The sequence below is a fragment of the Chiloscyllium punctatum genome, chromosome 34 (assembly GCF_047496795.1).
Source record: "Chiloscyllium punctatum isolate Juve2018m chromosome 34, sChiPun1.3, whole genome shotgun sequence".
Classification (NCBI taxonomy): Eukaryota; Metazoa; Chordata; class Chondrichthyes; order Orectolobiformes; family Hemiscylliidae; genus Chiloscyllium; species Chiloscyllium punctatum.
Genome location: NC_092772.1, coordinates 60959971 through 60980458, shown reverse-complemented (window position 1 = coordinate 60980458; position 20488 = coordinate 60959971). Strand labels below are relative to the sequence as shown.

Below are 20488 nucleotides of genomic sequence, written 5' to 3'. Positions count from 1 at the left end.
TGGGATTAGACTGGGTGGGATATTAAAGAGTGGGGAGTGAGGGGGGAGAGTGGGATTAGACTGGGTGGGATATTAAAGGGTGTGGGGAGTGAGGGAGAGAGTGGGATTAAACTGGGTGGGATATTAAAGGGTGTGGGGAGTGAGGGGGACAGTGGGATTAGACTGGGTGGGATATTAAAGGGTGTGGGGAGTGAGGGAGAGAGTGGGATTAAACGGGTGGGATATTAAAGGGTGTGGGGAGTGAGGGGGGAGAGTGGGATTAGACTGGGTGGGATATTAAAGGGTGTGGGGAGTGAGGGGGAGAGTGGAATTAGACTGGGTGGGATATTAAAGGGAGTGGGGAGTGAGGGGGGAGAGTGGGATTAGACTGGGTGGGATATTAAAGTGTGTGGGGGGAGAGTGGGATTAGTCTGGGTGGGATATTAAGGGGTGTGGGGAGTGAGGGAGGAGAGTGGGATTAGTCTGGGTGGGATATTAAGGGGTGTGGGGAGTGAGGGGGGAGTGTGGGATTAGACTGGGGGGGATATTAAAGGGTGTGGGGAGTGAGGGAGGAGAGTGGGATTAGTCTGGGTGGGATATTAAGGGGTGTGGGGAGTGAGGGGGGAGTGTGGGATTAGACTGGGGGGGATATTAAAGGGTGTGGGGAGTGAGGGGGAGTGTGGGATTAGACTGGGTGGGATATTAAAGGGTGTAGGTAGTGAGGGGGAGTGTGGGATTAGACTGGGTGGGATATTAAAGGGTGTGGGGAGTGAGGGGGAGTGTGGGATTAGACTGGGTGAGATATTAAAGGGTGTGGGGAGTGAGGGGGACAGTGGGATTAGACTGGGTGGGATATTAAAGGGTTTGGGGAGTGAGGGGGACAGTGGGATTAGACTGGGTGGGATATTAAAGTGTGTGGGGGGAGAGTGGGATTAGTCTGAATGGGATATTAAAGGGAGCGGGGAGTGAGTGGGAGTGTGGGATTAAATTGGGTGGGATATTAAAGGGTGTGGGGGAGAGTGGGATTAGACTGGGTGGGATATTAAAGGGTGCGGGGAGAGAGGGGGATTAGACTGGGTGGGATATTAAAGGGTGTGGGGAGCGAGTGAAAGATTCAAGTGATTTGGATGATGGGAGTGATTGTGAGAATGGCACCTCTTCTGACCTTGTCCCCGTATGAATCTTGAACTGACCGTTTCTCCTCCCCGTCCAGTTGGTGAAGTGATGTTGGTATGGGACTGAGTAACCATCTGGACATCCTGCAGAACACAGCGGTGGGACAAGGCCAGCACGTAGTGTGGTCGGAGCCAAGGGAAATCTGGCTTTTCGTCAAGAATCCTCTCTCCCTTCCGCAGGCTATCCGGAGAAGGGAGTGGAGAGATTCCAGGAAGGACACTTGGAACCGGGATGTGGAGCTGACACTGTTTCCCAGCCCCGTGCCTCTTCCTCTCTAGTTCAGCCTTTTGAGGACGGCCCGTCTCTCTCTCTCTCTCTCTCTCTCTCTCTACCTCACCGATCCCTATCCCCTCGACTGGAAAGAGGTGGAACAAGGAGCTCCAGGCAAGAGGAGGGTGGCACAGTCGAAGGGGAATTCCCATTGAGAGAGCCCAGACCTTGGATTGTAAATTCCAGCTTCCCTCCATCCAACCTCGCGAACTCCTTCGTCCACAGGCTTGGGTTATTCTGTGGCTTGCATCTCAACGACGGCCTGACAGTTGGCGATCCCTATTCGGCCTTCTCGCTGAACATACGCCCACCAAAGCCCACTCTCAAACCCACTGAAGGAACCCCCTTTCTCGGGCAGTCGCTACCCGCTTTGCGAAAGGAGCAGGGGACCCCATTTTTGGCTGGAGTCCCCTTATCTTCCCCGGTCCCCACTTCACCGATTTGACCATCCATCGTGACGGGGTTAGAGGCGGATTCCGGACCCCGGGAGAGGAGGAGTGACTCCCGACCGCGCTGCGTTGTGTTCCTGACCCCCCCTCAGTTCCTGTTTGAGTGGCTGCAGTTCTGCTTCTGTGCCGCAAGGGGGCGATGTCGGGGCACTGGGTCTAGGTGATGAAGTGCGCCAAGCAGAGCGGGGGAGGGGCAGGCTCCCCCTGGCGCCTCTTGCCCCGCCTGAGGCGGCCCTGGGTGCACGCCCTGCTGCTCTATGCCCTCACATTTGGGGTCGTGCTGCCCCTCCTGTGCCAGAGCCTCCGGCAGTCTCGCTACTTCAGGCAGGCGGCGCACCTTCGGCGCCTGACGCAGGAGGCGCTGGAGCGCAGCGAGGCGCAGGGCGAGGAGGCGGAGCGCTACGTCCGGGCGGCAACACGGCCGGGGGACCCCGGGGAGGCCCACGGGACCCCCCTGGTGGTGGCGGTGGTCACCACGACCCGGCACCAGGGCGCCAGCTACCGCTACTACCTCCAGGTGGTGGCGGCCTTGCACCGGCTGTTGGGGGCTTGCCAGGACTGCCGGGGGTACCGCCTCCTCGCCTGCAACGTGGACCCGGACCCTGAGGGCCACCGGGAGGCGCTGGAAGCCGCTCACCTCATCCCCACGGTCCATCGGTTTGGGCAAGGGCGCGGGCCAGCGAGGGGCGCCGACAACCGCTTCGAGAAGGAGAAGGAGGACTACCTGTACTGCCTGCAGGAGGCGCTGTCGAACTACGACCCCCAGCACGTGGTACTGCTGGAGGACGACGCCGTGCCGAAGGAGGACTTCTTCCCGGTCCTGCGAGACCTCCTGGAGAGGCGGCTCACCTCGCCCACCACCCGGGGTGCCCTCTACGTCAAGCTCTACCACCCCGAGAGGCTGCAGGGCTACCTCAACCCTGAGCCCATGCGCATCCTGGAGTGGCTGGGCCTGGGCGCCCTGGGTGGCACCTCGCTCGGCATCATCTACCGGAAGCTCTGCGGACGGGCCTCGGTGACGCTGAGCTGGGCCGTGCTGGCCGTCTACACCATGCTGGTCGTCGAGCTGGCTGGGCGGCACTACCTGCTGGAGTCACGGCGCCTCAGCCCTCAGCTCTACTCCCTGGTGCCCGCCACCGAGTGCTGCACGCCCGCCATGCTGTTCTCCGCTCCGGCCGCCCGCCGGGTGTTGGCGTACCTGGGCGACGTGAGGTGCCGGCCGGGCTACGCCAAGGACACGGCGCTCTACGCCCTGCTGCGGGTGCACGGCGAGACTGCGTACGCCCTGGAGCCCAACCTGGTCACGCACATCGGGCTCTACTCCACCCTCCGGGGGCCCATCGCTGAGCCCAGTCTCTGAAGTGCCCCCCCCCTCAGCTTTCTGCCCCCAAACTCCCCCCTCCCCCCCACACTTTACTCTGTATCTAACCCCGTGCTGTCCCTGTCCTGGGAGTGTTTGATGGGGGGGGACAGTGTAGAGTGAGCTTTACTCTGTATCTAACCCCGTGCTGTCCCTGTCCTGGGAGTGTTTGATGGGGGGGCAGTATAGAGAGAGCTTTACTTTGTATTGAACCCCATGCTGTCCCTCTCCTGGGAGCACTTGGTTTGGGGGCTGGGGGTTGGTGCGTAAGTGAGGGCAAGTGTAGAGAGATCTTTACTCTGTGTCTAAGCCAACCCCAAAACAATCAGGGAAAAATTGACTTCGAGGAACCTTCGCGAATGGAAAATCTGTGTGTGATTTCCGACTTTAAAAATCATGAAGCAAATTCCGGTTAAATGCAGGCTTTTATATGGAGTGAGATTTGAAAGTCTAAATCTTTTGTGCAATTGTGGATTGTTTTTTTTGCAAGAAGCCAGATGTTCTGCTTGATTTGAATTTGGTGAATTGTGTAGAACCGAGCAGTGGCTTGGATTTAATTTTGGTCCTCCAATAATGTTTTCAATTGTGTAAACTGTGTGTAATATTTTCAGTGTTTGGAGCATTTCATGACATTTGCCTTAATTATTTAAAAGATTTTGCAGCAAGCCTTGGATAATAAAATGAACAATTGTGAAATGACTGTCGCCTCTTGCCCTTCACCACCTCGGTCTATTAAGCTCCTCCCTACTGGAGGACTGAATGTAACCTGGAGGAGGAACCAGGAACATCAACGAGCAGTCAGCCAACGGCAGGAGGTTCTCTTGGAACGTGTACACACAGGAGCCAAGTGGGAGTCACAGTGCCCTCTGCAGTACTGGAGGAGGAGTGGATTTTTTTCTTCTTGGAGTTGGGTTTGGTGAAACCACAGTTGTCCATCTCTCCATCGCCTATACTGGTTTTCTATTCATCTCCTTTTAGCAGCTCGTGAAGTCAAACTTGCCGTTTCAAAAGGAGAATGGTGCAAATTGTGTTTGAAGGTTTGATTTGAGTTCCAGGACAAGCCTGTCTGGCCACTGATATCTCCCTCTAATCTAAAACAAGAACTTGATTGAGTCTTTGGAAGAGACAATTTGCACCATTCTCCTTTTTTGTAACGACAAGTTTGACTTCGCGAGCTGCTCAAAGGAGATGAATAGAAAACCAGTACACGTGATGGAGAGATGGACAACTGTGGTTTCACCAAACCCAACTACAAGGGAAAAAAAGAAATCCACTCCTCCTCCAGTACTGCAGAGGGCACTGTGACTCCCACTTGTCTCCTGTGTGTACACGTTCCAAGAGAACCTTCTGCCGTTGGCTGACTGATGAACCTAGAGTGGTAGACATTGTCCATATAGACTTCAGGAAAACATTCGTCAAGTTGCCACATGGTAGACTGGTCAATAAGGTTAGATCATATGGGATCTGGGGAAACTAGCCAGTTGGATAAAAAATTGGGTTGAAGATCCGACGCAGAGGATTGTGATGGAGGATTGTTTTTTGGATTGGAGGTCTGTGACCAGTGGGGTGCCACAAAGATCAGTACTCGGTCCACTGCTTTTTGTCATTTATATAAAACGATTTGGATGTGAATGCAGAAGGTAAGGTGAGTAAATTTGCAGACAACACCAAAATAGGCGATGTAGTGGATAGTGAAGAAGATTTTTATCTCCGAGTCCAACAGGACCCTGATCAGCTGGGCCAAGGAGTGTCAGATGGAGTTTAGTTTACGTAAATGTGAGGTGTTGTGTTTTGGTAAGGCAAACCAGGACAGGACTGAAACATTTAATGGGAACTGTTGCCAAACCAAGGGGTGCAGATGCGTAGTTACCTGAAAGTGGATATTCAGGTAGGGAAGTGAAGGCAGCATTGGGAACACTTCCCTTCATTGGTCATAACATTGAGTAAAGAAGTTGGGATGTCATGTTGTGGCTGTATAGGACGTTGGTGAGGCCACTTTTGGAATACAGTGGAGAATTTTGGTTGCCCCTCAATTGGAAGGAAGTTGTTAAATGTGAGAGGGTGCAGGAAAGATTTACAAAGATGTTTCCAGGACTGGAGGGTTTGAGCTATAGGGAGAGGCTGAATAGGCTGGGGCTGTTTTCCCTGGAGGCTTACAGAGGTTTATAAAATCATGAGGGGCACGGATAGGATAAATACATAAAGTCTTTTCATTGGGCTGGGGGAGTCCAGCACAAGGGGACATAGGTTTAGTGCGAGAGGGGTAAGATATAAAAGAGATCTAAGGGGCAACTTTTTCATACAGAGGGTGGTACGTGTATGGAATGAGCTGCCAGAGGAAGTGGTGGAGGCTGGTACAATTACAACATTTAAAAGGCATCTGGATGGGTATATGAATAGGAAGGGTTTGGAGGGATATGGGCCGGGTGCTGGGAGGTGGGACTAGATTGGGTTGGGATATCTGGTCGGCATGGAGGGGTTGGACTGAAGGGTCTGCTTCCGTGCTGTATATCTCTATGACTCTACTGGAGACCTTATAGAGGTTTGGGAAGTCATGGATAGGGTGAATAGCTAAAAGCTTTTGTTCCTAGGGTGGGGGAGTCCGAAGCTAGAGGGCATAGGTTTAGGATGAGAGGGGAAAGATTTAAAAGAGACCTAAGGGGCAACTTTTTCATGTAGAGGATGATGTGTATGTGGAACGAGCTGCTTGAGGATATAGAACATTCCAGCACAGTACAGGCCCTTCGGCCCTCGATGTTGCACTGACCTGTGAAATTAATGTGCAGCCCATTTAACCTACCCTATTCCATTCTTATCCATATGCCTATGTAATGACCATTTAACTGCCCTTAAAGCTGGTGAGTCTACTATTGTTGGCAGGCAGTGTGTTCCACATCCCTACGACTCTGAGTAAAGAAACTACCTCTGACATCTGTCCTCTATCTATCACCCCTCAATTTAAAGCTATGTCCCCTTGTGCTAGCCATCACGATCTGAGGTAAAAGGCTCTTGCTGTCCAACCTGTTTAAGCCTCTGATTATCTTGTTTGTCTCTACAAAATTGTGAGGCTGCTACAATTATAACATTTAAAAATCATTTGGATGCATCTGTGAATAGGAAGGGATATGGGCAAAGTGCTGGCCAATGGGACTGGGTCAGATTGGGATGCCTGGTTGGCACGGTTGAGTTGGACCGAGGGATCTGTTTCCGTGCTGTATGACGACTATGTGAGTTAGGAGCTGGGAAAAGCCATTCAGCCCTTTGAATTGGCCGTGTTAAATTGCCCGCAGTGTTAGGTGAAGGGGTAAATGTAGGGGGATGGGTCTGGGTGGGTTGCGCTTCGCAGGGTCGGTGTGGACTTGTTGGGCCGAAGGGCCTGTTTCCACGCTGTAAGTAATCTAATCTAAAGTAATCGAGAAATCATTCCGGTGAAATGCAGGCTTTAATCAGGAGATTTGGGAGAAGGAATCCCTGATAGGGAGGATAGGGCTCCTTCCTGCTGGATGTAACAAGCTGAAAAGCGTGTGTTTGGGTATCTGGGCGTCGTTATACATGAGTCACAGCTTTGAACACATCGCCACACTGAGAGTATTATCATAGAATCACATGGCATGGAAACTGGCCCTTTGGCCCGACATGTCTATGCCGGCCAACCAAGACCAAACTTATCCAATTAATCTGTACTAGTCCATAACCTACTGTGCCCTGGCAATTTAAGTGCTCACAAAAGTGCTTCTTAAATGTTGCAAGAGACCCTACTCCCACCACCCTCTCCGTCAGCACGTTCCATTTATCTGCCCTCCTCTGGATGAAAAATATTGTTCTCAGATCTCCTCTGGGCTACTTGTTCACCTTAAACATGTGCCCTCTGGGCCAGCACGGCTCAGTGGTTTGCACTGCTGCCAGGGACCCAGGTTCAATTCCAGCCCGGGGCAACTATCAGTGTGGAGTTTGCACGTTTGCCCCATGCCTGCATGGGTTTGCTCCGGTTTCCTCGCACAGTCCAAAGATGTGCAGGTGAAGCGGATTGGCCACGCTAAATTGCCCGTAGCGTTAGGTGCCTTCGTCAGAGGGAATTATGGGAATGGGTGTGGACTTGTTGGGCCAGTGGGCCTGTTTCCACACTCTTGTCGGAATTCTTAGTTGGTCTTGGACTTGTCTGTCATGGGGGAGAGACTTTCGCAATCTACTTGGTCTGTGCCTCTCGTGATTTTGTAAACCTCAACCAGGTCCTCTCTCAGCCTCCTCAGATCCAAGGAACACAAAATCCAGATAATTTGACCTCTCATCACTAAGACTCTTCATCCCAGGCAACATCCTGGTGAATCTCCTCTGTCCCCCCTCCAGTCAAATCAGAGTCTTCTGCTGATCTGCCAACCAGTAGGGGATTGCTCAGGGGACTGAAGGACAAAAAAAAAGTATATAACCTCTGCAATGAGTGGTTTTTCATGCAACTATGCTCTTTCAATTCCTCTTCAATCCCTGCATATCCAGCCAGTGCACTGGTTCTCAGTTTATAAGGGTGAGAATGTTAGCACCAAATGAAGGTAAACCATATGGTAGGGTAGGTGGGGATTGAGAGGAGTCCGTGTATGGTTAGCTCTCTTTACGTGAGGAGAGGTGAATACTTACAATGGAATCAATTAATACTGTGGCCAGTTTTGGTCCCCACACCTCAGGAAGGACATACTGGCACTGTAATGTGTCCAGCGGAGATTCACACGGATGATCCCTGGAATGGTTGGTCTAACATACGAGGAACGGCTGAGGATCCTGGGATTGTATTCATTGGAGTTTAGAAGATTAAGGGGAGACTTAATAGAGACGTACAAGATAATACATGGTTTGGAAAGGGTGGATGCTAGGAAATTGTTTCCGTTAGGTGAGGAGACTAGGACCCGTGGACACAGCCTTAAAATTAGAGGGGGTCAATTCAGAACAGAAATGTGGAGACATTTCTTCAGCCAGAGAGTGGTGGGCCTGTGGAATTCATTGCCGCAGAGTGCAGTGGAAGCCGGGACGCTAAATGTCTTCAAGGCAGAGATTGATAGATTCTTGTTGTCTCGAGGAATTAAGGGCTACGGGGAGAATGCAGGTAAGTGGGGTTGAAATGCCCATCAGCCATGATTGAATGGCGGAGTGGACTCGATGGGCCGAATGGCCTTACTTCCACTCCTATGCCTTATGGTCTTATGGTCTAATCCCAGACGAGGTGTAGTTGGCTGATCCCTGGGAGAAGGAGGTTGTTATTTGAGCAAAGGTTAGGCCTGAGCTCATCTGAGAAGTGCCCTTATTTGAATGTATTGGATTCTGAGGGACCGTAACAGTGCAGATGCTGAAATAAATGCTTCCAGTTGTAAGGGAATGACAAACTCAGGGAATATTTAAGACTGAGCTGAGGAGAAATTTTGTCTCTTCAGTCATTGGTTTATGTCCCACAGTGAGGATTTATAGGTCTCATTCAGCATGAGTATTTCGGTTATGTAGTCGAGAGTGTCGGCGCTGGAAAAGCACAGCAGGTCAGGCAGCATCCGAGGAGCAGGAGAATCGACGTTTCCTGTGTAAGCCCTTTATCAGGAATCAGGTTTATGTGTGGGGACGGTTGCTGCAATGACAGCACAGAGGTTAGTATCCCATCACCAAGTCAGCCTTCATTTACCTGTGCACAGTACACTGGCTGTGGCCCAGCCAGCTCAGAGTCAGTCCCTGAACTGAGGGGATTCTGAATCCCCTGTTAACATTGGTCAGCCAGGGCGTTCTGATTCACCCAGGTTAACAACCCCAATCCAGGAACTCAGAGCCAATGACATCCACCTAGTTCCACTCACAACCGTTACCATGGGTTTTTATGTTATATAGGCCTCACTCAGTATGGGGCAGTCACTATGGATATTTAGTTTATATAAGCCTCACTCTGTATTGGTTGGTTACTTTGGGTGTTTAGTTTATACAGGCCTCACCCAGTATGGAGCAGTTGCTATTACATTTAGTTTACATAGATCTCACTCAGTGTGGGGTGGTTGCTATGGGTTTGTAGGTTATATAGGCCTCACTCAGTATGGGGTGGTTGCTATGAGGGTTTGTAGGTTATATAGGGCTCACTCAGTATGGGATGGTTGCTATGAGGGTTTGTAGGTTATATAGGGCTCACTCAGTATGGGATGGTTGCTATGAGGGTTTGTAGGTTATATAGGGCTCACTCAGTGTGGGATGGTTGCTATGGGTTTGTAGGTTATATAGGGCTCACTCAGTATGGGATGGTTGCTATGAGGGTTTGTAGGTTATATAGGGCTCACTCAGTGTGGGATGGTTGCTATGAGGGTTTGTAGGTTATATAGGGCTCACTCAGTATGGGGTGGTTGCTATGAGGGTTTGTAGGTTATATAGGGCTCACTCAGTATGGGGTGGTTGCTATGGGTATTAAGGTTTTATAGGTCATATTAATTACAGGGCAGTTTCTATGGTTATATCAGTTATATAAGCTTCACTCAGTATGGATGGTTGCTATGGATATTTAGGTTATATAAGCCTCGCTCGGTATGGGGTGGTTGCTATGAATATTTAGTTTATATCGGCCTCACTCAGTATGGCCTCAGTAATGGAGGCTAGGTAATTTAGTCTATTCACGATAGAAGTAGACAAATCTGTGGCTGACAAAGGAGTTGAGGGGAATTGAGATCAGCCATGAACAGGGAGTTAGGCCACAATCAGGTCAATGATGACCCTATTAACAAGTGAGCACATGTAAGGAGCCAAATCCTGTACCTGTTTCTTTGGATTTTACATTCTTCAGATTTGATGGAAGACAGATTGGTCCCAGGATCATGGAACAGGGCTGGGTTCAACAAAGTGCTGATTGCACTGGTGCTGCTTGGATGGATGGGGCAAAGACTTGAGTTGGATAGACCTTTACATCCAAATCAGCGGTTCATGTGTTCCTCTCTGGCCTGTACATAAGGCTCGTGGACAAGAACTAAAATCACTTTCTCAGCCAGAAAGGAAAAACTTTGATGGCATCATCTTAAGGGGACATTATAGCACAAACCTGAATTGTTGCGTGTAGCATTATAATATATACTTAGAATTTATAGGCCTCACTTAATGTGGCATGGTTACCATGGTTATTTAGGTTCTATTGGCTTCCCTCGGAATGAGGTGGTTGCTGTGGGTATTTAGGTTATATGGGCTTCACTAAGTATGTGGCAGTTGGTGTCGGTACTTAGTTTATATAGGCCTCACTCAGTATGGGGCAGTAATTATGGGTATTTAGTTTAGATCTCACTCAGTATGGGGTGGCTGCTATGGGAATTTAGTTTATAAAGGCCTCACTCAGTATGGGACATTTGCTATGGGTCATTAGGTTATATAGGCCTCTCTCAGTATCGGGCAGTTACTAAGGGTGTTTCAGTTACAGAGACCTCACTCCGTATGGAGCGGTTACTGTGGGCTTTTAGGGTATATAGGCCTCACTCAGTATGGGGCAGTTACTAAGGGTATTTAGGTTATATAGGCCTCACTCAGGTTGGGCAGTTGCTCTGTTATTTAGGTAATATAGGTCTCTCTCAGGATGGGGCAGTTGTTATGGGTATTTAGGTTCTATAGGTCTCACTCAGGATGGGGTAGATGCTGTGGGTATTTAGATTATATAGGCTTCACTTAGTATGGGGCTGTTGTGATGGGTAGTGGAGGCTAGGTCATTGAGTCTTTTCAAGACTGAAGTAGATAAATCAGTGTTTGACAAAAGAGTCGAGGGCAATTGAGATCAGCCATAAAGAAGGAGTTGGCCCATAATCAGGTCAGTGATGACCTTATTAACAAGTAGGAAACCTTTGTGGAGCTAAATCCTGCACCTGTTTCCTATGATTTTACATCCTTAAGATCTGATGAAAGGCAGATTGGTTTCGAGGCCGTGGGAACAAGACTGGACTTGATAAAGTGCCTGATTGTGCTAGCTCCCACCAGCTGCACTGATGGATGGGGCAAAGACTTGACTTTGGTTAGACCTTGACACCTGAGTCAATGGATTACGTGTTTCCCTCTGGCCTGTACATATGGCCATTGGCAAGAACTGAAATGCCTTTCTCAGTCAGACAAGGTCAACTTGAATGGCATCACCTCAAGGGGACATTATAGCACAAACCTCAGTTCATGTGATTGTAATGTTTAGCTAAATAATATCGGCCTCAGCCAATAGGAGCCGTTGCTGTGAGAATGTAGGGCTTCAGAATGGAGACAATCGTCATGGTTTAGTTCAGCTTTATAGGCCATGCTAAGTTGTCCCATAATGTCCAGGGATGTTTTGGTTAGGTGCATTAGTCAGGGGTAAATATGGGTTTGTGTGGGATAATCTTTGGAGGATTGGTGTGCACTAAGGGGCCTGTTTCCACACTGTAGGGATTCTATGTGAATGCAGAAAATGCCTTTTTGAGTCAGCACACACGCACTGATATCTAAGCAACAATAATGACTAGCTCTCTCAGAACTCGAAATATCAAAAATAGTCTTGTGAAAAGTGAGGAATATTCTAATCATTATCGAACCATGCTGATCAATGAGAGTGACAGAACTATTGCTGATTGGGGTTCAAACTATTTTGGCACAGTGTAAATGACTCTAAGCTGCATAATAACACATTCACCTTATAAACCAACTAATTAACAGACTTGGCTACTGTAATTGAACAGACACTGACCTGATCTCCAGCACCAAGACTAACTTGTACCTTCCCCCCGCCCACCTCAGTCGAATTCCAAGGGTCCCCTTTTGAATTAGTTCAGGAATGCTTTAGACGGACACTCCACCGATGGTCAAGTTGGATGGATTTGTTCACTAAATGAGTCTCACTCAATAAGTTAATGAGGCCTTAGTTACTGGCTTTGCTCTAACAAAGGGTCACTGGACTCGAAACATGAACTCTTGCTTTTTTTTCTCTCTCTCTCTCTTTGTGTGGGATACTTTACAAGACACCTAGCTCAGAGTAGCAGCCGGGAGGTGGGACACGGTAACCGGTGAGTCTATAAATTTAGCGTAGTGCAGATTCGGGCCTAGTCTTTACACTTGTCTTGATGCGAGAGGCAGGACACAGTAACCGGTGAGTCTATAAATTTAGTGCGATGTAGATTCAGGCCTAACATTCACACTTGTCTCGGTGTGAGAGGCAGGAACACAGTGATCGTTAAACCGCTGCACACTTAAACGTTGAGAGAGGCTTCTGATTGGTGCGTGCTGGTCACCTGACAATTACTGATTAATCCCTTCTTATCCCAAACAGGTTCAGAGCAGTGGGTACTTACAGGTAACCCTTTCATAACCTGGCTTAGACAGGAGGAGGAAATAGAGTCACAGAAACAGACCATTCAAGTCCAACTCGTCCATAAAACCATAAGACATCGGAGCAGAAATCAGGCCATTCAGCCTGTCGAGTCTGCTCCACTATTCAATCATGGCTGATATCTCAACACCATTCTCCCCGTAATCCGTGATCCCCTTGATACTCAAGAACCTATCTATCTTCATTTTAAATACACTCAATGATCTGCCCTCCAAAACTCCTGTAGCAATGAATTCCATAGATTTATGACTCTGGCTGAAGAAGTTTCTCTTCATCTCCATCCTAAAAGGTCTTCCCTTTACTCTAAGGCTGTGCCCTCAGGTCCTAGTCTCTCCTACCAATAGAAATATCTTCCCAACATCCACTCCGTCCAGGCCATTCAGTATTCTGTAAGTTTCAATTAGATACCACTCAATCTTCTAAACTTTATCGAGTATAGACCCAGAGTCCTCAAACATTTTTCGCGTGTTAAGCTTTTCATTCATGGGATCATTCTCGTGAATCTCCTCCAGGGTCAGTACGTCCTTCCTGAGATATCAGTCCATGCTGACCACCTTTCCCAAACTGAACTAGTCCCATTTTCCTGCTTTTGGCCCATATCCCTCTGAACCTTTCCTATCCATGTACCTGTCCAAATGTCTTTGGAAGGTTGTAACTGTAGCTGCATCTACCACTTCCTCTGGCAGTTCGTTCCATAGATGCACCACCCTCTGGGTAAAAAAGTTGCCCCTCCAGTCCCTTCCCTTCACTTTGATGGTCACTGTACCCCTGTCTCCAGGCTGCTCCAAGCTAAATGCCCTGTAAAGGCTAGGCCCGATTCTGCACCATGCTAGATTTATCGGCTCACCAGTTCCTGTGTCCCAGCCTTCCAGAGCTTCCTGATTCTTCCTGGTTCCTGCTCCAAGCTAAGTGGCTTCTAAAGTATCCCGCAGCAAATGAGAGAAAAGGTCAGAGTTCATGTTTCGAGTCTAGTGACCCTTCATCAGGGCAAAGGCAGTGATGAAGGCCTCGTTAACATAATGGGTGAGATTCATTTTAGTGAAGAATTTGGTCGCTATCCTCTGTAAAGTGCCTGTCTAAAGCATTCCTGAACTAAGTCTAAAAAAATCACTCAACACCAGGTTATAGTCCAACAGGTTTATTTGGAAGCACTAGCTTTAGGAGCGATGCTCCTTCATCAGGTGGTTGTGGAGTATAAGATCGTAAGACACAGAATTTACAGCAAAAGTTTACAGTGTGATGCAACTGAAATGTTATATTGAAAAAGGCCCAAATTGTTTGTTAAGTCTCTTCTTTTAGAATGGCCATGTTGGCTTCAGTTCTTTCAAATGTAAATCCCAGAAATAAAGTTACACTATTAAGGGAACTTTAACGATTGGTGCCATGTCAGCCCAGATAATGCATTGAAGGTGTGAGGGCCCTGTGTGTGCTTCAGTGTTCAGACCGATTCTAATCTAAAATAGGGATTTACAGAATCTTACATAGATTTGTGCAGTTTGTGAGCAAAATAAAATGTAATTCAGCAAGTACAAATCCACCCCACAAAATTATATGTGTGTGTGTGTGTGTGTGTGTGGGTGTATCCGTGCGGCGGGGTATGAGTGTTTGTGAGAGAATGTGTGTATGTGTATGTGTGTGAGTGTAAAGGGGTATAAGTCTGTGCGAGGATGCGTGTGCGCGTGTGGGAGTGTATGTGTGAGCATATGAGAGAGGGTCTGTGTGAGTGTATGGTTCTGCAGGAGTGTGTGTGTGTGTATGTGTGAGTGGGTGTGTGTCTGTGTCTGTGTGTGTGGGTGTCAGTGTGTCTGTGTGTGTGGGTGTCTGTGTGGATGTGTGTGGGTGTCTGTGTGTGGATGTGTGTGGGTGTCTGTGTGTGGCTGTGTGTGGGTGTGGGTGTGTGTGGGTGGGTGTGGGTGTCTGTGTGGGTGAGTGTGGGTGTCTGTGTCTGTGTGTGTGGGTGTCTGTGTCTGTGTGTGGATGTGTGTGTGGGTGTCTGTGTCTGTGTGTGGGTGTGGGTGTCTGTGTGTGGGTGTGTGTCTGTGTGTGTGTGGGTGTCTGTGTGTGGGCGTGTGTGTCTGTGTCTGTGTGTGGGTGTCTGTGTGTGGGTGTGGGTGTGTGTGTGGGTGTCTGTGTCTGTGTGTGGGTGTGGGTGTCTGTGTGTGGGTGTGTGTGTCTGTGTCTGTGTGTGGGTGTCTGTGTGTGGGTGTGGGTGTGTGTGTGGGTGTCTGTGTCTGTGTGTGGGTGTGGGTGTCTGTGTGTGGGTGTGTGTCTGTGTGTGTGTGGGTGTCTGTGTGTGGGCGTGTGTGTGTGTGTGTGGGTGTGTGTGTCTGTGTCTGTGTGTGGGTGTCTGTGTGTGGGTGTGGGTGTGTGTCTGTGTGTGGGTGTGTGTGGGTGGGTGGGTGTGGGTGTCTGTGTCTGTGTCTGTGTGGGTGGGTGTGGGTGTCTGTCTGTGTGGGTGGGTGTGTCTGTGTGTGTGTGGGTGTGTGTGTGTGGGCGTGTGTCTGTGTGTGTGGGTGTGTGTGTGTGGGCGTGTGTCTGTGTGTGTGGGTGTGTGTGTCTGTGTCTGTGTGTGGGTGTCTGTGTGTGGGTGGGTGGGTGTGGGTGTGGGTGTCTGTGTCTGTGTCTGTGTGGGTGGGTGTGGGTGTCTGTGTGTGTGTGTGGGTGTGTGTGTGTGTGTGGGCGTGTGTCTGTGTGTGTGGGTGTGTGTGTCTGTGTCTGTGTGTGGGTGTCTGTGTGTGGGTGGGTGGGTGTGGGTGTGGGTGTCTGTGTCTGTGTCTGTGTGGGTGGGTGTGGGTGTCTGTGTGTGTGTGTGGGTGTGTGTGTGTCTGTCTCCTGAAAGAAAGAGCAAAGGACAAAGGGAATTACAGTAAAGGAACCGGCCCTTCGGCCCTCCGAGCCTGCGCCAGTCCAGATCCTCTATCCAAATCTACTGCCTATTTTCGAAGGGTTTGTATCTCTTTGCTCCCTGTCCATTCATGTATCTGTCTGGATACATCCTAAATATCGCTATTGTTCCCACCCTTACCGTCTCCACTGGGAACACGTTCCAGGCCCCCACCACCCTCTGCGTAAAGAACTTTCTACACATATCTCCCCTGAACCTTTCCCCTCTCACCTTGAACTCCTGACCCTGAATAATTGAGTTCCCCCCACTCTGGGGAAAAAGCTTCTTGTTATCCACCTTGTCTACACCTCTCATGATTTTGTAGGCCTCAATCAGGTCCCCCCTCAACCTCCATCTTTCTAACCAAAATAATCCTAACCTGTTCAACCTCTCTTCGTAGCTAGCACCCTCCATACCAGGCAACATCCTGGTGAACCTCCACTGCACCCTCTCCAAAGCATCCACATCCTTTTGGTAATGTGGCGACCAGAACTGTACGCAGTTTTCCAAATCCGGCCGAGCCAAAGTCTAATACAACTGGAATATGACCTGCCAAATCTTGTACTCAATACCGCGTCTGATGAAGGAAAGCATGCAGTATGACTTCTTGACCACTCTACTGACCTGCGTTGCCACCTTCAGGGGACAATGGATCTGAACAGTCAGATCTCTCTGTACATCAAGACTTTTCCATTTGCCAGGAGTTTTCCATTTACTGTATTGTTTACTCATGAATTGGATCTTCCAAAATGTATCACCTCGCGTTTGCCCAGATTGAACCCCATCTCTCCAGCCTATCGATATTCTGCTGTGTTCTCTGACAGTCTCCTTCACTATCTGCTATTCTGCCAATCTTAGGGTCATCTGCAAACTTGCTAATGAGGCAACCTACACCTTCCTCATAAAATCGTTTATGTATATCACAAACAACAGTGGTCCCAGCGCGGATCCCTGAGGAACACCACTGGTCACAGGTCTCCATTTTGAGAAGCTCCCTGCCACGACTACCCTCTGTCTCCTGTTGCCCAGCCAGTTCTGTATCCATCTGGCTCGGCCACCCTGGACCCCATGCGACTTCACCTTCTTCATCAGCCTACCATGAGGAACTTTATCAAATGCCTTACTGAAGTCCACGTATATGACATCTACATCCCTTCCCTCACCAATCAACTTTGTCACCTCCTCAAAGAATTTGATTCGGTTTGTAAGACATGACCTTCCCTGCACAAAACCATGTTGCTTATCACTGATAACCCCATTTTCTTCCAAAAGGGAAAAAATGCTATCCTCTATAATGACCTGGAGTATCCCTGCTACCCTTCTTAAACAAGGGGACAACATTGGCAATTCTCCAGTTCTCCGAGACCTCACCTGTGTTCAACGATGCTGCAAAGATAGCCATTAAAGCCCCAGCTATTTCCTCTCTCCCTTCCCTCAGTAACCTGGGATAGATCCCATCCAGACTTGGGACTTGTCCTCCCTAATGCCTTTTAGAATACCGAACACTTCCTCCCTCCTTATGCCGACTTGACCCAGAGTAATCAAAGATTCTTTTCAAACAACTGCTCCCAATCGACATGTCCCAGCTCCCGCTGAATTTTGGTATCATTGACCTTCCCCCAATTTGGGTTGGGTGGTGGAGGGTTGTTTTTCAGACTGTGACCAGTGGAGTGCCACAAGGATCGGTGCTGGGTCCACTACTTTTCATCTTTTATATAAATGAGTTGGATATGAGCATAAGAGGTATAGTTAGTAAGTTTGCAGATGACCCCAAAATTGGAGGTGTAGTGGACAGCGAAGAAGGTTGCCTCCGATTACAACAGGATCGGGAGCAGATGGGCCAATGGGCTGAGAAGTGGCAGATGGAGTTTAATTTAGGTAAATGCGAGGTGCTGCATTTTGGGAAAGCAAATCTTAGCAGCACTTATACACTTAATGGTGAGGTCCTAGGGATTGTTGCTGAACAAAGAGACCTTGGAGTGCAGGTTCATAACTCCTTGAAAGTGGAGTCGCAGGTAGATAGGATAGTGAAGAAGGTGTTTGGTATGCTTTCCTTTATTGGTCAGAGTATTGAGTACAGGAGTTGAGAGGTCATGTTGCAGCTGTATAGGACACTGGTTAGGCCACTGTTGGAATATTGCATGCAATTCTGGTCTCCTTCCTATCAGAAAGATGTTGTGAAACTTAAAAGGGTTCAGAAAAGATTTACAAGGATATTGCCAGGGTTGGAGGATTTGAGCTATAGGGAGAGGTTGAATAGGCTGGGACTGTTTTCCCTGGAGCGTCGGAGGCTGAGGGGTGACCTTATAAAGGTTTATAAAATCATGAGGAGCATGGATAGGATAAATAGACAAAATCTCTTCCCTTGGGTGGGTGAGTCCAGAACTAGAGGGCCTAGTTTTAGGTTTAGAGGGGAAAGATATAAAAGAGACCTAAGGGGCAATATTTTCACCCAGAGGGTGGTACGTGTATGGAATGAGCTGCCAGAGGAAGTGGTGGAGGCTGGTACAATTACAGTATTTAAGAGGTATCTGGATGGGTATATGAATAGGAAGGGTTTGGAGGGATATGGGCCGGGTGCTGGCAGGTGGGACGTAATTGGGTTGGGATATCTGGTCAGCGTGGACGAATGGGACCGAAGGGTCTGTTTCTGTGCTGTACATCTCTATAACTCTATGTAACCAGGAAGGTGGAGATTAGGGACCCTCGATTTCCCGAAGGCATTGATAAGACAGGATCCACAAGGTTAAATCAAGGGGGTTAAGTGTAGAGTATTGGCTTGGATAGAGGATTGGCTGACTGACTGACAACAGAGGGTCAGGATGAATGGGTCCTTCTCAGGATGGCGTGAGATAGTGTTGGGTTCAATTCACAGACCTCAACTATTTCTAATGAATATAAATGATCTGCAAACAAGGGCAAATTGTAACAAAGCAAAATCTGCAGTTGATATTAAAATAGTTGAGAAGTAGGCTGCGATGACGAGGTAAAGAGTTTACAGATGGATATTGATATGCTATGAGAATGAGATGAAAAATGTGTTGCTGGAAAAGCGCAGCAGGTCAGGCAGCATCCAAGGAGCAGGAGAATCGACATTTCGGGCATCAGCCCTTCTTCAGGAATGAGGAAGGTGTGCCAAGCAGGCTAAGATAAAAGGTAGGGAGGAGGGGACTTGAGGGGAGGGGCGTTGGGAATGCGATAGGTGGAAGGAGGTGAAGGTGAGGGTGAGAATGGGTCAGGATCTGTCAGATGGAGATAAACGTGGATAAGTGCGAGGTTTTGCCAGAGAAATAAAAGGGCAAATTATTATTTCAATAAGAAGCAGATTCAAAGTGTGTCAATGCAGAGGGATCTGGGTGTCTATGTGCATGAACCGCAGAAAGTGGGTATGCAAGTATCTAAAGGTAAATGGAAACCTAGCATTCATTGCAAAAGAACTGCATTATAAAGGTAGTGTTGTTACAATTATTTAAGGTGTTGGTGAGATCATGCTTGGGAGTATTGTCCAATTTTGGTCTCCTTACTTGAGGAAGGATATGATTGTACTGAGGGTGTTCGCCAGGTTGATTCCAGGGATGAAAAGGCTGTTGCACCAGGAGCAGTTGAATCGTTTGAGCTAATGCTGACTGGGGTTCAGAAGAATGAGGGGAATCCGATTGGGGTGTACAAAATGCTGAAGGGATTGACAAGGGTGAATGTTGAACAGACGCTCCCCCTTGTGGGATGTCCTTGAAACGCGAGCTCACAGATAGAGAGAGTTGGTGGAGGTAGGTTCAAAACTGAGATGAGGAGAAACTATCGAGTGAATCAGTGGAACTCACTGGCCCAGAGCGCAGTGGAGGCAGAATCAGTCAGCAGATTCAAGAATGAAAGAGATACATATGCGATGGAATGCAGGATAAAGTGAAGCAGGCAGGAGAGTGGAGTTCAAACATAGAAGAGTACAGGTCCTTCGGCCCTTGATGTTGTGCTGATCTTTCATCCTACTCTAAGATCAAACTAACTTACCTACCCTTCATTTTACTCCCATCCATGTGCCTATCCAAGAGTCGTTTAGGTGTCCTGAATGTATCTGATTCTACTGCCACTGTTCGCAGTGCATTCCACGCACCCACCACTCTCTGTGTAAAGATTCTACCTCTGACAGCTCCTCTCAACCTTCCTCCAATCACTTAAAAATGCCCCCTGATGATAGCCATTTCCGCCCTGGAAAAGCGTCCCTGGCAATCCACTCCATGCCCCTTCATCATCTTGTCCACTTCAATCGAGTCACGTTTCATCCTTTTTCACTCCAATGAGAAAAACCCTAGATCCCTCAACCTTTCGTCATGAGAAATGCCCTCCAGTTCAGTCAGCATCCTGATAAATCTCCCCTGCACACCCTCTCGAAAGGCTGCCACACCATTCCTGTAAAGAGGTGACCAGAACTGAACACAATATTCCAAGTGACGTCTCACCAGGGCTCTATTGAGCTGCAGCATAACCTCTTAAACTTGATCCCCTTGCGAATAAAAGTCAACACCCCATGCGCCTTCTTAGCAACTCTATCAACTTGGGTGGCAACGTTGAGACCAGAATAAGATCGGTCATGAACATGTTAAATGGCAGAGCGAGCTCGAAGGATAGATTCTGGATTAGTGGTGCTGGAAGAGCACAGCAGTTCAGGCAGCATCCAAGTAGCTTCGAAATCGACGTTTCGGGCAAAAGCCCTTCATCAGGAATAAAGGCAGTGAGCCTGAAGGGTGGAGAGATAAGCTAGAGGAGGGTGTGGGTGGGGAGAAGGTAGCATAGAGTACAATGGGTGAGTGGGGGAGGGGATGAAGGTGATAGGTCAAGGAGGAGAGGGTGGAGTGGATAGGTGGAAAAGGAGATAGGTTGGTAGGACAAGTCCAGACAAGTCATGGGGACAGTTACTGAGCTGGAAGTTTAGAACTAGGGTGAGGTGGGGGAAGGGGAAATGAGGAAACTGTTGAAGTCCACATTGATGCCCTGGGGTTGAAGTGTTCCGAGGCGGAAGATGAGGCGTTCTTCCTCCAGGC

General features: G+C 48.7%; 1 protein-coding gene across 1 annotated transcript in view; it reads left to right on the top strand.

Moving 5' to 3' along the window:
• Nucleotides 1-3933, top strand: part of pgap4 (post-GPI attachment to proteins GalNAc transferase 4) — a 7021-nt gene extending 3088 nt beyond the window's left edge. Inside the window, exon 2 of the mRNA XM_072553655.1 lies at nucleotides 1193-3933. Coding sequence (XP_072409756.1) covers nucleotides 2038-3234 — 1197 coding nt within the window. The 5' untranslated portion in view covers nucleotides 1193-2037 and the 3' untranslated portion in view covers nucleotides 3235-3933. The remainder of the gene's footprint in view (nucleotides 1-1192) is intronic.
• The last annotated feature ends 16555 nt before the right edge of the window (nucleotides 3934-20488 follow it).